Source organism: Amaranthus tricolor, chromosome 3 (genome assembly GCF_026212465.1).
Source record: "Amaranthus tricolor cultivar Red isolate AtriRed21 chromosome 3, ASM2621246v1, whole genome shotgun sequence".
NCBI lineage: Eukaryota > Viridiplantae > Streptophyta > Magnoliopsida > Caryophyllales > Amaranthaceae > Amaranthus > Amaranthus tricolor.
In genome coordinates this window covers 26,674,253-26,691,919 of record NC_080049.1, presented here as the reverse complement: position 1 = coordinate 26,691,919, position 17,667 = coordinate 26,674,253, and the positions used below count along the sequence as shown (strand labels likewise).

Below are 17,667 nucleotides of genomic sequence, written 5' to 3'. Positions count from 1 at the left end.
ATATTATTATTATTATTTTGTTAAAGTAGATCAAACGAGATGTTTTCTGTTTTATTTTTATAGAAAGTTAATTTAAAAACTTATCGCTTTAAGTAGATAAATATTAGGAAATAGGAAGTGTATATTTTTGTGAAGTCAACAATAGAAAAAACTGAAGTCAAATATACGTAGAAATGTACCGTCCTGCCTACCTTCATCTTGTAACAAAAAATATACTTCTACGAATGTATGCTAGTTGTCCTACTCATTTCTCTATGGGTTCGAAATATACCAAATTTTTTAGTTATAAAATTTAAACCGTTCAAGTATTGTATGTTTATTTAAATAAATTTCTAATTGCAAAAAAGCATTTGACAGTCTAAAAGTTTAATTAAAAAATTAAATAAAAATGTTTGTATATAATAAAATTTGCATTATAATTCGTCATATAATTATAATTAAAATCTGATGCGAGTTTGAAGAATGACAAATTATCATATTCTTATCAAAAGAAAAAGATATTGCATCCTGTGTGACTAACTCTTAGTTCGAAAATGACCTTTAAAATATAAACAATTCGTTATTTATAATAGGTAAGACAATAACAAGACAAGAACAAATTAACCAAATAACAAGACATAAATCAAAGAAAAAATTTAAGTTAGGATATTGTATTAAGTTGGGGATATTACATCTTCTATTTTAGGAAGGATATTATCATATTAATATTACATCTACTATGATATTATTTATCTTTTTGGATGGGATAGTTAGGATATTATTTTATTACCCTTTGAAAGAGTGTTATCTTATTCCTAATTTGCATAAATAGAATAATACTAGACTAAACTTGTTTTACTAATTATGTCAACATTAATTAATTATTGAATTCTTTATTCTTTTAAAATATATAGACTATTAGTGTAGAAACTCGTACAATGTATGATTTTCTTAGCATTGACATAATATTAAAAAAATAAAGTGAAAGATATTATGTTGTAGAAACACTCAATTTTAACAGTTACATGTATATATTAACTCTGTAATTTTAAAAATTGTCAACAATATATTATGTAATATATTATATATTTTAATTTACTCAATTTAACTATAAATAAATGATAGTTAAAGAATATTAAATGGTAAGATATTAGTTAAAAAATCAAATGCCATGTCATTATTTTTTGGCCAATACATGAGTTTCATTAGGCAAACTTTCCTAAAATGTGACACTTGAAAATTTCCAAACTTTTTAGTATAAGGTATGATTTGTATTTAATCTTTCTGACCAGCAATGCTTGCGGACGTATGTTGATAAGGATATAAATTTGTTTAAATAGTGAATTAAAATATATTTTTAAATTTATAAGAATAAATTTTATTTCCTAATATAACATAAAATTTTAAATTTATCATCAAATCATGCATGAATATTATATGTATGTGTCTTTTTTTGTTTTCTAATTTACACTTCTATATATTAATTATTTTTATTAACGAACGCCTTAACGTGTTCTTTGAAGTAAAATTGGTATATATAATTTTTTTTGTTGATATTTTTGGGCATTAGTATGGGTTTAGTTGCCAATATCAAAATGCCCTTTGTCACGAAGATGTGTAGTAAAAAAAATACAGACTCCATATGGTAGTATTATGAGTTTTCTATTTTTTGGTTTTTTGATTGAAAAATTAGTTGTTAGTTGTTGATCATTAATCAAAGAAAATGTTAGTCAAAAATCACTAAAAATTTACACAGTATTTAGTTTTGATTTAAAATTCAGTTTTTCATTAAACTTAAAATTATATACGTAACACTATTTTTGTTATTTAACTAAAAAACTAAATAATTGAAAGTCATAACTCAAAATCTAAAAAAACAAAACTCAATAAAAATCATTTATTATACACACCAAAAAAATTGCTTTTCATTGCTAGCTAAGAAAAAGACACAAAAGCTTGCTATATAAACCCCCTAATTGGCTCCAAAGTAAATTCAAGTAAACATAAGTTCATTTGTCTTGTTATTGTGTTTTGTTGTACCTCATTCATTCATTCATAGTTCTTCCCTTCAAAGTTCAAACACTCTCTTCTTCTCTCTTTTTTGTCAGTCCATCTGTAGGTTGGACTCAAAAACTCTAGAGATAGAAAGAGAAATCCAAAAATTAAAAGGACAAATAATCAAGCTAATCCCAAGCTTTTCAATCTCATACTCATGTCTGACTTAGAATTCTTCTTGTACCTTCTCCCTTTTGTTTTGGCTTTATCTTGGACCTTCAACTTGTTTAAAACCAAAAAGCCTTCCCTAAATCTTCCTCCTGGTAATAAAGGTTTACCCTTTATTGGTGAAACTTTTGGGTATTTAAAGCCTCATCCTGCTACCACCATTGGAAAATTCATGGAAAATCACATAGCAAGGTAAAAATCATATCATCGTATTCAGTATATTTCCCTCGGTTTTTTTAAATATTACTCCTCCTATCCAAGTCGATAGTCCCATTTATTTTTGGGCATTATTTATTTATTACTTTTAATTTGTATTTTATTTTTAATCTATAAGTCAAAACATAGTCACATAAAATCTTGTTTGATTGGTGTCGGTGTAAAGATTATTATTATTATTATCATCATTTTATAATTTTTGATTAAATACAATTAGGATTAAAATGTCATCAAATTAAATGAGACTAAATTGAATCTGTAATAACAATTAAAGGTTTTTGCAGGTTTGGAAAAATTTACAGGGCAAATTTGTTTGGTGAACCAACAATTGTATCAGCAGATGCAGGGTTGAATAGATTTATATTTCAAAATGAAGGGAGAATGTTTGAAAGTAGCTATCCTAGTAGCATTGATGGTATACTTGGAAAATGGTCTATGTTGGTTTTAAATGGTGATATTCATAGAGATATGAGGAATATTTCTTTGAATTTCTTAAGCCATAGTAGACTTAAAAATTATCTTATCAAAGAAGTTGAAAGACATACTCTCATTGTTCTTAATTCTTGGATTGAGAATTCCACTTTCTCTGCTCAAGATGAAGCCAAGAAGGTATCTTTCATTTCATTTATTTCTCTTTTACCGAATAAAATAAATTTCAATCATCTGTTTAAACTTTTAGTTCAGTTAGTTTACTTGGATTAGAACTAATATAATAAATGGGTCATAAAATCAAATCTCATCCGCGTGTTATTTCAAATGAATTAAGAGTTCATACGTAAAATAGCGTGATTGAATATATAACATATGAAGTACGAGATTATGATTTATTATTTTAATTCATTTTTAATTTGGGTTTATTTCGTAGTTCACATTCAATGTGATGGCAAAGCAAATACTGAGTTTGGATCATGGTGAAGAAGAAACAGAGCAACTAAAGAAAGAATATATTAATTTTATGAAAGGAGTTGTATCAGCTCCTATCAATTTGCCAGGAAGTCCTTACAGAACAGCACTTAAGGTAATTATTATAATAATAAATATATTAAAAAGTTTAATTCTTTAAATTCCTCATTAAATAGAGGTAATTAGCTAATGAAATATGATTAATTAATTGACAGTCAAGAAAAAACATACTAGATTTTATAGAAAGGAAAATGGAGGAAAAGTTAAAGAAGATGAAGAATGAAAGTGGAGAAAGGAATATGGAAGATGAAGATGATCTACTTGGGTGGGTTTTAAAACATTCAAATCTATCAACAGAACAAATATTAGACTTGATTCTGAGTTTACTGTTTGCTGGTCATGAGACTTCTTCTGTATCCATTGCATTAGCCATCTTTTTCTTGGAGGGCTCCCCTTCTTCTGTTCAGCAATTAAGAGTAAGCTTTCTTTTCTTTTCTCTTTTTCATTAATTTTTATTTTTGGGTTGTTTGTTAAAAAATAACAATTTTTTAAATAAAATGGTATACATATATTTAACTATCTATAATGTTAAAGTAATCAATTACAGACATAATTATTAATCATACAAGACGAGTTGTCGGCAAAATTAATTGTCGGGCAATTTAAATTTTATGCAGCTACAAATAAATCATTAATTGTCAAATCGTTTAACATTTATATTATGGTAAAATGTCATGAGTTATCCAATTTACTACTAATTAATCGTGTTTAAAATTAGTCGCTAATTAGCTATGAGTCAATCTCATCTTGCCAAACACCAAATTAATTTAATTTTGTTGTTGTTATTTGTTTATTAATTTGTTTGTTTGTGAAATAATGGGTATGGTCAGGAAGAGCACCTTATGATTGCCAGAGCAAAACAAGAGTCAGCTCAGAAAGAATTGAATTGGGAGGATTACAAGAAAATGGAATTCACTCAATGTGTAAGCCTTGTTTCAACACTCTATGCTATTAATTACTACTATCATATTTTTATTAATTAAAGTTTTTGCTTTTTATAGAACTTCTCCTATTAAACTAAACTATATTTATAAAAAATTGAGGGACTTTTTCATCATGATTATGTCATGCATGTTGTATCTGTCAATCATAAATTAGGCTTTAAATTGTTTCGCATTAATTATCCTATTATGTTAATATTTAATATTTTTAATTGTAAATAATCGAAAATTCTAAAAATTAATATTAGTTTACAAAGTTTTATAATCATTTTTTCTGAGATTAATGTTTTATACTCATGAAAAATATAAAGTAAACAATACTGATCGATACCAACAAATGCCAATCAAAAATAGTAAACTAATATGAATTGTTGTACTTATGAAGGTGATTAGCGAAACAATGAGGTTGGGAAACGTAGTAAGGTTTCTACATAGGAAGGCTCTTAAAGACGTTCGGTATAAAGGTAACTTTGTCAGACTTATTTCAAATTCATTTACGACCTCCTACTGTCTTTTTCTTATTGATTTTGCTTCAATATTAATTCGCGGGGTTATCATTATAATTAAAAAATTAAATAAATTTAATGAGACGAATGAAAAAGAAAATAGGGCAAACATTTGATACTATTTTCTATTTTGATTCGATTCATTCATTTTGCTTATTTATTAATTTTAGACGATGGTCCAACACTTTTTAAAACTCACAGCCCTGTTGTTCCGTTGGAGAGAAGAACCTATGATTAGCTTTTTGAGAAATTTCTAAACATATATATATATATATATATATATATATATATATATATATATATATTTAAATCTTTGTTAATTTAATCTACGTAATTCAATTAATATCTTTAATTATTATCAATATCCACATTTAATTTGAAATAACACTTATTTTCTTTTGATGATAAATAGTAAATACTTCATATCTTTATATAATTTATGGGCAATACAGGGGAGGTTTGCCGTGGGAAAGTTGACACGTTTGAAAAATACTTGGTTTAAATCAAGTTGTTGGAAGAGATTAAAAAAGGTAGTAGAATTGATATAAATTTATGTAAAATGTTGTAAAGGTTACGACATTCCAAGTGGATGGAAAGTACTGCCGGTATTAGCAGCCGTGCATTTGGATCCAACCCTTTATCCAAACCCTCAAGTCTTCAATCCTTGGAGATGGCAACAGGTACGTTAGTCTTCCTCTTTCATATTTTCATTAATCTCAAACTTATCGTTTCCGATCAGAATATACCAGATATGATAAAAACGTTTATCTTTTTCTTATGTGTTAGCAATAGTTTTGCACTTGAGGTTCAATCATAGTAAAAATACAATTTTGATACGGTCGTAGAATGGATTTTACGGCCAATAAGAACTATTTAGTAATCAGTGTGGCCTATATTTCACTACTGATAAGTTAAAAAACCTTTATAATAAGATCGCGATACGATGATGCAGTTTTTATTTTTGCACTATTGGGTTCAATTAATGGAAGGAAATAGGAATTAGCCGAAAAATGAATAGTGAATGGGGGGTATATTAGAAGGTGATATTAGTTGGAAGTAGGGATCTAATGGTATTTGGGGGGCATGCCGCATGTATTGTAATTGTATCCTAATAATCCAATGTGCTACACAAGCAGTTACTAGTTAGGTGGAGTAACCATCCTCTCACTTGTCCCTACAAGAATCCCAGTCTCTAACAAAGCTCTAATCATGCCAACTGTACTAATATTTTGCAGATTAATATTAGACATTCAATCCTTTAAGAATATCGAGAAATCATTTATCATCCCATACTCGTTATATCCCGCTATAGAAAATATAAATGAATATAAAATTATAAAAAAGCACATGTTGAAGAATGAGAATTACCAGTACTATTGTACTAAAATTAGTATTACAAAGTGATTGATGTGCAAATTTTATTTAATTACTAGCGCACGGTATATGTGTAGTCGTGGGTCAAACACAAGGAAGTTAGGATAAGAAACTTGCTAATTTCGATTAATTATATTGCTCGAAGTGAAAAATGTTTAGTTGATTGTTTTCTAACAAACTATAAATGTAATAAGAAATATGGATTGAAACTATATGATAAAAGATCTAGCGTGTCGGGAATTGTATGATCAAACTCTTATTAGTGTTTATGAAATGTTGGATTAATTACGTGATTAAATATCATCGTGTTAATCTCAAACTCTCGCTTTGTTGATTAACTAATAGATTTAAACCCTACTAATTCAATTCTCACACGCTAGTTTTATAGAACGAATTAATAAGAATTTAACTAAAATTTACCCTAAAACAATATCTCACACGCTAGTTCTATTGACTAGTCCGACAAAATTTAATTTAGGGTTATTAGCACAAGTAACCACTTTAATCCTAATTTCATAGACACTTTTAATTATCAAATCATACTTGAATTGTAGGTTCAAACTCTAATCCTAGAAAATGGATTTACTCATTATTTATGGTGGAAACAATAAATAAAAACCCTAGAATGAACCTAAGCATGATAAAAGATGATGATAATGAAATTCGCAAGGTAAAACAATAATTAAACTATGAGACATACAATTAAAGATCCAAGAGATAAGAATATGAAGAACAATACTACGTTTAATAAATGACAATTTCTATTTGACAAGGAAAGATTAAACTAATACAAATTTGATAAAGAAAGATTAAACTTCTAATAAGAAAGTAAATTAAAGACAAGAAATTTAAAAGCTTACAAGTATTAAAAATGGAGATCTATGGAGGAAGATGAAGGAGGAAGAAGAAGAAGAGGGTTTTAGTCTCCCTCCTTGTGCTCCTCCTCGAAGGAGGTTTAATCTAATTGCCCCTTATTAACCATTAAATAAACCCTAAGAAGTTAATTAAATATAAGGATAAAATAAAATAATACAAAATTAAAGTATTGAAAAATGGGCTGCACGGATTCCAGAAGAAAAAGCCTAGTTGGCGGCCTCTTCCACGACCACGAAGACGAATCGGCGTTTTTGACCGACAGTTTTAGCAAACTTCAAATGATCGTCATTTTTTGCTCGTTTTTGGAATTGGGCATATAATATACCGTTGGAAAGCTCTTGAAGTCTAGTTTTCAATGCCGCAAACCTTGCATTAATGCGATCTTCCTATCAAAAGTTATGATCAAAAGAGTAGACATATATTAAATTTCACCTCAAAACTTTTGCATTGTAAACACTCTTTTGCTCATTTTCTTTGTAGATATCTTTGCCCGAGTTAAAATCTTCTTAGTGAACTTTGTCATCATTAAAACCATAAGAATTATACTTAAAACAATCAAAACCACTCGAAATTAACATGAATAATCAAAATGTGTAATGTAGCGTAAATTTTCAAAATAAGCACGAAATTATCAACAACGACCATTATTAAGAAGTATAAAATGATATAAATAAGTGCAAATAATTGCACTTGATAGTGATATCAGTATATTTAAAAATTAACTGTAATACATTTTTATTACCGCGTGTATTGCTAATTACCAACTGCCTATAAGAATCATCACATTGGGGGTGTTTGGTACATGGTTTGGCTTTTTGGTTAGTCAAACAGCTAAAAAAAGTGTTTGGTAAATGACTTTCAAAGCAGCTGAAAAGTAGCTTTTAAGCTAAAATGAAAAAACTGCTCTAGCTAGCTTTTTACCAAATATCTCCACAAACAGCTGACTTTTTCAGCCAAATTTAAAAGCCAACAAAAACAGCCAACGTTTTCAGCTGAACAAACAAGCCAATTAAAAAGCCAACTGCCAACAGTCAATTGCCAAAAACCCCATTTTCCAAAATTGTACTACAAAGGACTAAGGTTAGTTCATACTTAGTACTAGTAATAGATGTGCAGGAACATGTTTGACTATTGGTTCAAAAATGTAAGTACGCTTTTGTAATTTAACAAAATACAATTTATTTATAACGTCAAAAAAAAAGAGAATTGAACTCAATACTTTACCCATTCACGGTGATATTTGCTTCAATATATTAAAAAACTTAATTTTCATAATCTAGCAATATTATTATACAAGTAAGAAATAGATTATATAGATAGATAGTTGGGAGTTAGTATAATAACATTTAAAGTTAGAAATTATAAAAGGAGAGAATACCACAAGATGAGAATTTGTCTTGATTAGGAAGAGAAGATTAGAAATGAAAATGGGTTAAGGTCGGGACCACTAGTATTTATTAATGTAACAGGAAATTAAAGAGTGATAGTTTGCCCCTACCTTACGTTCATCCCTCGGTACAATTTCCGTATTAAGTAAACCAGACAATCCTTCCCAAACAGGGGTATTCAGTACTCCTTCAAATCTGTTAGTTGTTAGTATGTATAGTATATCTTGGGTCTTAATTATAAGCTTAAATTTTTAATTGAATTGATTTCTTGACATGGTATCAGAGCTTTATTAGAGTATATAGTATATTCTAAGTCTTAATTAAAATTTTAAATTGATGATTGAGGTCTAAAATATTCTATATAGTCAAATGAAATCTCAATGTAAATGGAAATTACAAATTTTTAGACCAACTTACAACTTATCAAGGGTATTTTGATAACTTAAAAAAGAATTAGGTTGCAAATTTTCATTTTTCTCTAATTCTTTTTAGTAAGTAATGTAGCGCCTTTGTATAATTATTTTAAATTAAATCCGAAAAAATATTAATTTTGTTTTTGATAAAACGAGAAAATTAATTAATTTAGAATACAAATCTTGAAGGATTCAAAGAAGCTTAGTTTTCGAAAATATTGGAGTCTTTGATGTGAGTCTAAATACTTTGCATTTTTATGATATTTTCATTGGTTGTGATGTTGTGATTCACAAAATGTAGAATGGGCAAATAAATAAAAACAAGAAGATGCTAAATTTAATGTCATGAATGAAGATGATTTATTAGGTGAGCACCACAATATTTTGTTTGTTGTGTCATTTGTCAATATGGGTTCCACATTTGATATCTTTATGTATGTATGTACATTGCTTTTAACTTAAAATTAAGGATAAGATAAATGTAGTATTTTGTCTTGAGTTAGATTGTTGCACGACATCACATTATATTCAAGAAATTAATAGTATGTTTAAAGTTTGTTAGGTTGATATTAATTAGTATGAAACTTTTGAACTTTTTAGAAAATATGAACATTTCTAAGTATTAGATAAAAAATACAGTAAATAAGTATTAAGGATGATGTAAATAGATATTAAAAATGATGTAAGTAGATATTAAGAATACAGTAAGTAGGCATTGAATTTTAAAAAACGTCTTAAAGAGACCCACTATTAAAATTTTAATTTTCTCTCTTACAAATAGTCTATAATCCAGTGGCAGAATTTCTAAGGGACGGGTAGGGGCTTTGCCCCTCCAAGATTTTCGGCAAAATTTTTTTTGTATAACTTAGGAATGAAATTATCATTTAACAACTAAAAAACAAAACAAGAAGAAAGCAACTTGGGTACATTTTCGTCTTTATCAGAATTTTGCCAACATTTGGTGGAAAGAGTAGATGCAAAGATAATTTTTTTGGATGATAAATTAATATGATTGATTATATTCTTCCTGTTTTCACTGCTACCACGAAAAGAGATTTTTCGGTAAAGAAGATAATGAAGACCAGACTTCGTAATAAAATGGGCAACAATTTTTTTGCTGATAGTTTCGTGATATAAATTGAGAGACAAGTAGGAAAGACATATATTGACAATGAAATTATAGATGATTTTAAAATGCTAAAAGAACTTTGAGCTTTTTTTGATTCAAAATTTATGTTATAATTTTTAGTTGTATTGATTGATTATATTTTAGTTGAGTCCAAATTCGTAAATTTCGCTATTATTATAGCCAATCCTGAAATCGTAATATTAATCAAAAGAAAAATAAAAATAAGTGAATAAAAAACAAGGAATTGATGAGAGTAAAGGAGAAGGAAGAAAAGGAATTAAAATTTGAGGAAATAATTAGTAAAGGGCCCGTCCATAAAAAAAGAAGTGTCGTGATCAACCCGTGGGTTAAGCACTGATCTGGTACGGAGAATTTGTGACGGAGTAGAGTACTAAGCTAATAGTAACTAGTAAATACTCTCTGTCTTTGTCTCCAAATTGAATCAAACAAAAATATAATGAATTTTACCAAATTTTTTATTGAGATTGTTTTATTGTAAGGTTATTTTAATTGGGTTAATTCAAAATATTTTAGAAAAAAATTGGTTTTTGTAAAATTGGATATTTAATTTTCACTTTTTAATATTTTTTTGCTTATAAGTTTTTTTGTGTAAACCTGTCTTAAGGTGAGACAATCTCATACAAGACAAGCTGAAAATTTAAAGTACGAGAAATATTAAAAAGTCTGATTAAATGAAAAGAAAAAATAAATTGTTAAATGATATTCAAAGAGAGATTAAAATATATTGTTGAGACAAAAAAAATAATAAAAGTAATTTCCAATTAAGAAAATAATACTAGATTGATGAGAATTCATTATATTGTTAAAAAATAAAAATTAATGCTTCACAAAATAAGGAAAACCAAACACGACAATACAATTAATCAGTTGGCCTTTGATGTGATGAACCAGACTACTTTCTCTGTCTTCTTTTAAAGAGTAGAGAGAGAAAGTGAAAGTAGAAGAAAGAAAGAAAGTAGGTTGGTCCAAAACAGATAATTGCCCCCACGTGGACGTGGGACTGTAGGTTGCACGTGCAACATGTCTTTTTCTCTTTCCATTTGGGTCCGCTAAAGCATATTGTCGGTCCCCAGGAATTTTCTCCCCAAACTATGGCATTCCCATTCCTTCCTATTTTCAAAAAACACTACTAGGAGTACTTTTTTCCTGACTAATAGAAGTATTTAACTATTTTGTAATATTCTTATTGAAGTTTAATTAATAAATTAGATAAAATAATTTTAAATTAATAAATAAAAATTAAGTATTTAAAATTAATTAATATAACAAATTATATTCGAATAATTATTTTTGTCGAATAGTAAGTTAGACAACTATTGGCTATTGCTCTAAAAATTACTTCTATTCACCGCTACTGAAACTGCTAACAGTTGTTTCATAACTATTTTTTAACCAATAGTCTATTTAATTAATATTCATAAAAATCAATATTAAATTTCTCTAATTAAATGAAAATATTCTAAATGTAATTAAGTTAATAAAATGAAAAAGGGTGATATTTATTAAATAATTAATCTTCTTTTTTGCCTTTTCTTCCTGGCTGCTTAGAGAGAAAGAAAATGAGCAGAAAGTTTTCATTGTTTAATACTTAATTAACTTTATAACTCAAAAAAAAAGAAAGTTCGTAACTTTTTGCATAAAAGTTTGTTTATTAAAAAATAATATAAAATTGGATGTCATGAATTGCACTTCCAAAGTCCCAACTCTATTATTAGTGATTTAGTGTTACAAATAAAAACCAAAAGTTTGAAGACAATGGACAGTTGTTGTTGTTCATAGTTTATCATAATTTCTTGTCTTGGGAAATTGAAAAACATTATCCTTGCTATAAATATACCATAATTCTTTATGATTCTGCTGTTGAAATTTTAGATATGTTACCTTTAATTATTTTAGTAGTTGCACTTGGGTTTTATATGATAGGAGTAATATATATATACATTTATGCAACTTAAAAAATGATGGATATTATTAGGTATGGTTAATAGGCGAAAAAGTATTCGGAATAATTGAACAATTTAAAAATGAATATTAAACTTACAGGCTCTCTCTTGAGAGACTCTTTTTTCTAAACACGGCTCTCAAAAGCTTAATTCACTTTTTTTTTAGTAAATATCTTAATTTAAAAAAAAATTGTTGTTTTAAAAAAATGTTGTTTTAAAAATGTTGTTTTTTCATTTTTTTTAAATATTAAGGTTTATCAATGGTGGAAAACAGTGATATTGAAGATGACAATTATGGCTAATTTTTATAATTTAGGGTTAAAATAATATATTTAGGGTTATAACATAATATATTTGAGGTTATAATTGAATATATTTGTGGTTATAACATAATATATTTGGAGTTATAACTCAATATATTTGGAATTAAAACTTAATATATTTGAGGTTTTATAACATAATATATTTGCTTGTATTATTATAGTATCAATTTTGTAGTATTATATCACAAATATATACTGTTATAAACTCAAATTTATTACATTATAACCGCAATTATATATTTTGTTATAACCCTAACTATATTATATTATAACTCTAAATATATTATGGTTATAACCCCAAATATATTATGTTATAATTACAAATATATTATGTTATAACGCACAATATATTATGTTATAACCACAATTGCTTTTATTAATTTTTCCCAAATAGTGGACATTGTTGTCTTCTTCAACATTACTATTTACACCATTGATGAAACTTAATTTATAAAAAAAAATTAGAAAATTGTAAATACAACTTATATATAACACAATCAACCCAAAAAAAACGAAAATAAAAGTTTTAAAAACGAAGATGATGAAGTATAAATACATAATTTTGATGGTTTTGCAAATGTTGAAGAAGATAAATAGAGAATAAACAACAATGGAGTTTGAGAGAGCAATATGAAGATTAAATACCACAAATAGAGTTTGAGAGGAATATGAGTAGTTTTGTCAGGGAAGAGATAAAAGAAAACTGAAAATGAAAGTTAAAAAGCATTGTTTAGAAAGTTTAGTTATTTTTTTGCCTTAACTTAAGACATCTTTTGTAAAGACGGTCTCAAGTAAGAATTTGTGTCAAACTTATATTATAATGGTATTTTTAAAGAAAGTACTATTTCTTTTATTTCTTTTATAGAATATATGATCAATTACCAACTACAGTCTTGAAGTTTAGGCATTTTAGAATAAACAACAACCTTCAAGTTACCAAACACGACATCGATACAGCCAATTCACTGGATGAGCTGCTAAATGACTGTTGTCCAAGGTAAATGACCTTTAACTGTCAATTAAATTTATTAATCTTAGCTAATTACCCAATTACTCTTAATTAAACCCTTTTTTCCGATCTCTCTCTACCCTTTCCCAATCCTCACCATTCTTCCACCCCAAAACCACCACCACCCTTAAAAAATGACAAAACTCCAACAAAAGACGCACAATCAGATCGATCTAATGTTCCTATGAAAATAAATAATCAGGAGAATTCTAACCCTAATCTGAAAACCCCTGGTGTACTAAACTAAAATCACCAAATACCCATAAATCAGCCATTAAAAACCCCAATCCAAGCTTTTTATCTCCTAAGAAGATCAGAGAGAGGAAATTTTTTGTTGTGAAGAAAAACAATGTAAAGAAACGAGAATCACATCCCAATTGTTAGTGTAAAGATAAATTCAATGGGAAATGTTTATGTGTTGCTTATGAAAATTTACGGGCTTCTCAGGAAGAGTTCTTCAAAAGTAGAAGTGTAGGTTGTAGAGTATGAAGATTTTGGTGAAACCTATGTCGAAATACCGAAAGAGAACAATCTCAAATCTGAGAAAGCAGAAATTCAAAGTGGGAATGAGTATTAAGATAAGAAGGTCAACAATTAAGGGAAAAAGGGATATATTAATGGAGGAAGCAAGAGCAAGTGTTCCTGAACCAGGATCAGGGAGAGTATTGCATTTGATTAGGGCATTTGAGAAACTTTTAACAATTCCTAAGGAATCACAGAATGACAAAGAAGAGGTTACCAAGGAAGGGATTAAATGGGCATTCCCTGGGTTGGTTGAAGAACATGGAGTTTTGTCATATTTTAATGGTGGTGGTCGTGGTGGTGGTGGGGTGAGAGAATGATGGTGATTGGGGAGGGGTAGAGAGACATTGGAGAAGAAGGGTTTAAATGGGGGTAATTGGGTAATTAGGTTAGATTAATGAATTTAAGTGAAAGTCAAAGGTTATTTAGCAGGTCATTTAGTGAAGTCGTTATATCAATGTCGTGTTTAGTAATTTGAAGGTTGTTATTTGTTAAAAAAAACTTTGAGACTGTTTATTTTAAAATACCTAAACTACAAAATTGTAGTTGGTGATTGATCCTAGAATATATAACATATTTCATGCCTTCGGCTATTATGTTAAATTTTAGTTAGATTGATTTCTTGATTTTATATTAAAAGTTAAAAGTAACAATTGATTACGAATTCGAATTTTATTTATCCTATATTTTAAGTGAACTCTTTTACTGTTGAATATGAGGAGGTTGTGTTTCATTCGCACTTTTGGCCAAAAATTTTTAATTTGATAGACTATATAATATATATTGGAGTTTAAATCATTAATTAAACTTTTGATTGCACTTGGTTCCATATTATTCTCATTTGCACTATAAGTATTTTGTCCCTTATCTTTCTCCATCATTTTCTACTTGGAATCTATATTTACGCTCCACTCTTTTTCATATAGTAAGAATGCTTTACTTTTTACACATCTTAAACCTTGTGTGTTTTAGATTTTTTTTCAAAGTTGACTTGTTCCTTTCACATAGATTTAAAATTTCGATTGCCTTTTGCAAGTGGTTGTTTCTTTCATGATAATACCACTTGTGTTATATGTGGATTGTTTGGAAAATGTTTGTTGATTGTTGGTATTTTTAGCCTTTTTTTTTTCTAATTAGTTAAAGTGTTGATTTTTTTTTTGTTTTTTTTTTCACATTTTAGCTAGCTGAATAGTTTATTTGTTTAGTAAAATGTTTAATAAAATTAAGTATTTATTATTGGTTATTTATTAGAGAAATAACAGGCTAACAAACCAAAAGACAATAAAATTAGCTTTTTTATTTTGATTTAAAAGCTAATCTTTTAAATGGCTGAAAAGTCATTAACTAAAAACTTTTAATCAACCAACAAATAAAAGTTAAAAGTTAACAAAAAAAATAATCTAAAATTCATTCACCAAATAGATCACTTAGGTTATTATCAACCTTCCAAGTCTCAACTATACTATTAGCTTGTTAAGAAATTTAGTCAAAAAAGCTCTTATAAAATTTATATTTTTTTCACGGTCAGAATTTTAGACCATTTTTTTAATGGTACAAGATTTTAAAAAATCCTATACCATACATTTATTAGTAGATCTATGCCTTTATTTCACAAGACAAAAAAGGTGACATTACATAAAATTTTACACGAGATGAACAAGTAAAAAGAAAGAAAAAGATATACATATATATATATATACTATGAATTCAGAAACGTATCATACGTGAAGAGGAAACGACGGGTCAAAAAGGCAATAAAAAAGACCAAGTCCACGCCTAATTTTTTGTTTGTCATACAAATATAATTGTACTCCACATGAATGCCACTTTACTTTTAGTACTAGAATTGCAATTAATTAGATCAAAGTGAACACTTTTCATATGAGAGCTCGATCAATAAAACCTAACATTACACATTTATACTAATTTTAACCTAATATCTAACTCTGATTCTTAATTACAAAAGACAACATGGTATAGACAATTATGTACCTCATGTGCATTTTCTTGCCTTAAATTAATTCATCTATGTAACTAAATACATTTTTCTTACACTCGATTTGAATAGAGAGAAATAAAAGAAAAGGAAGGGGAGATATTTGCAAGGATCGATGATCCCTCATTTAGATAACAAAAAGGAAAGAGGAAATTTAAAAGAAAAATATAGACAAATTTTGTTAAGAATACAATTTCTACTAAAGTGGAAAAATTTGTAGAGAAATCATTCATTTTAATTCCTTTTCTCCTCTAAGGGCCTGCCTGGATTGGGAGTAATTATTTAAGCCGTTAAATTTTACCCCAAATATGGGGGTACTTAGTACCTTGCCCCACTCCAGAGTAATTATTCCAACAAACTACTCTTTCATCACGTGTATTCCTCCATCTTCTTCTTTCTTTTCATTTCAAATATTCTTTCTCTTATCAATTCATCTCTTTCTCTCTCGCCTCTCATGTTACTCTCCAATCTACATAAAAATTATGACTTTAAAAATTTTGTCAATTATATATTTTTCTTATTGTAGATAAAAATCATCAATTGCATTTCATCTTTTTTAGTTTCTCTATTTTTTTTTATTGAATTTTTCTGGGATTTGATATTCGAATTTGAGATATTATATGGGCATTATAAAGAATTTATATAAAAAATACTTATTTTTGTATCTAAAAAAATTCTTTTGGATTTTAACAGCTTTTTATGGTTTTTAGGTTAAAATTTTGAGAGCTCATGAGGATTACCTTCAAGATTAATGGAGAGAGAGAGGGGGAAGAGATAAATACCAATTTACCTTCCAACTTCATCTTTCCAAGAATGAAATTGAAAATGATTCTTTGTGAATATTCCCACTAATTTACCAGTTAATATGCCAAACTACATATCCTATTACCCCGAAAAATTTTTATCTCCTTTATTTTGTTTCCTGTACTATTTATAGCATAAAATTTACTCTTGAAATGAATCAGTTTATTCTAGGCGACCTCTTAATTAAACTAATAATGTTCATTCTTCCTCCTTACTCTTCCCCTTTCTTTCCCTCCCTTCCCTTTCTTTTCTTACCTAAATTGCTATCAAAATTCAGTGTAGACTACTTTATAATTGTGAGTAATCACTTCAATGTTGAAAGTGATTAATTTTAAGAGAATAAATGTATATTGAATCAGACTTATAAAGATAATCTCACCATGAGACTATTATTTCTGAATTTGTATTTATGTTTTAAATGTTGTTTCAGAATAGTGGTAGTGTTCAAGGAGGCACACCAAGTTCAGCAACAGCAACAATAACAGCAACGAGCTCGAATCCGAGCGGAAATAACTTCATGCCATTTGGGGGAGGACAAAGACTATGTCCAGGATCTGAACTGGCTAAGTTAGAGATGGCCATTTTTATCCATCATTTAGTTCTCAATTTCAAGTGGAAAATCGTTGAAAAGGATCAAGCTTTTGTTTACCCATTCGTAGAGTTCCCTAAAGGTTTACCTATTCAAGTTCAACGTATAAATATTGAACTCTAAACAAAATAATTTAAACTATCCAAACAGAAAATTGCAAAATAAACCTATTATCTAAAGCTATGCACAGGAAAAAAATATATTATTATTATTATTATTATTATTATTATTATTATTATTGTTATTATTATTATGATTATTATAATAACATTGATAATTATTATATATTATATATACATACATATATTTTGGAGAAATTGTGAAGTCCATAATTCCCTAGATTAGTACTCTTATGGGCTTCTTCTTCTCCGCCTTTTTATCATTATTTTTTCTGGTCGAGGGGAAAGGTTGTTTGCCTTGTATTGTTGATAAAAATGCTTACCCTTAGCTCC

General features: G+C 27.8%; 1 protein-coding gene across 1 annotated transcript; it reads left to right on the top strand.

Annotated features, from left to right (window-relative positions):
* The first annotated feature begins 1,964 nt into the window (after window positions 1-1,964).
* Window positions 1,965-17,532, top strand: LOC130807369 (steroid (22S)-hydroxylase). Its single transcript, XM_057672556.1, has 8 exons — window positions 1,965-2,394; window positions 2,703-3,027; window positions 3,284-3,436; window positions 3,537-3,797; window positions 4,212-4,304; window positions 4,708-4,786; window positions 5,399-5,508; window positions 17,057-17,532. The coding sequence occupies exons 1-8, from the start codon at window positions 2,192-2,194 to the stop codon at window positions 17,336-17,338; spliced, it is 1,506 nt and encodes a 501-aa protein (XP_057528539.1). The 5' UTR covers window positions 1,965-2,191; the 3' UTR covers window positions 17,339-17,532.
* The last annotated feature ends 135 nt before the right edge of the window (window positions 17,533-17,667 follow it).

Coding starts and splice junctions, on each gene's coding strand:
- LOC130807369 (XM_057672556.1), top strand. CDS start 2,192: ATGTCTGACTTAGAATTCTTCTTGTACCTTCTCCCTTTTGTTTTGGCT. Junction 3,028..3,283: donor CTCAAGATGAAGCCAAGAAG/GTATCTTTCATT, acceptor TTTATTTCGTAG/TTCACATTCAATGTGATGGC. Junction 3,437..3,536: donor CTTACAGAACAGCACTTAAG/GTAATTATTATA, acceptor ATTAATTGACAG/TCAAGAAAAAACATACTAGA.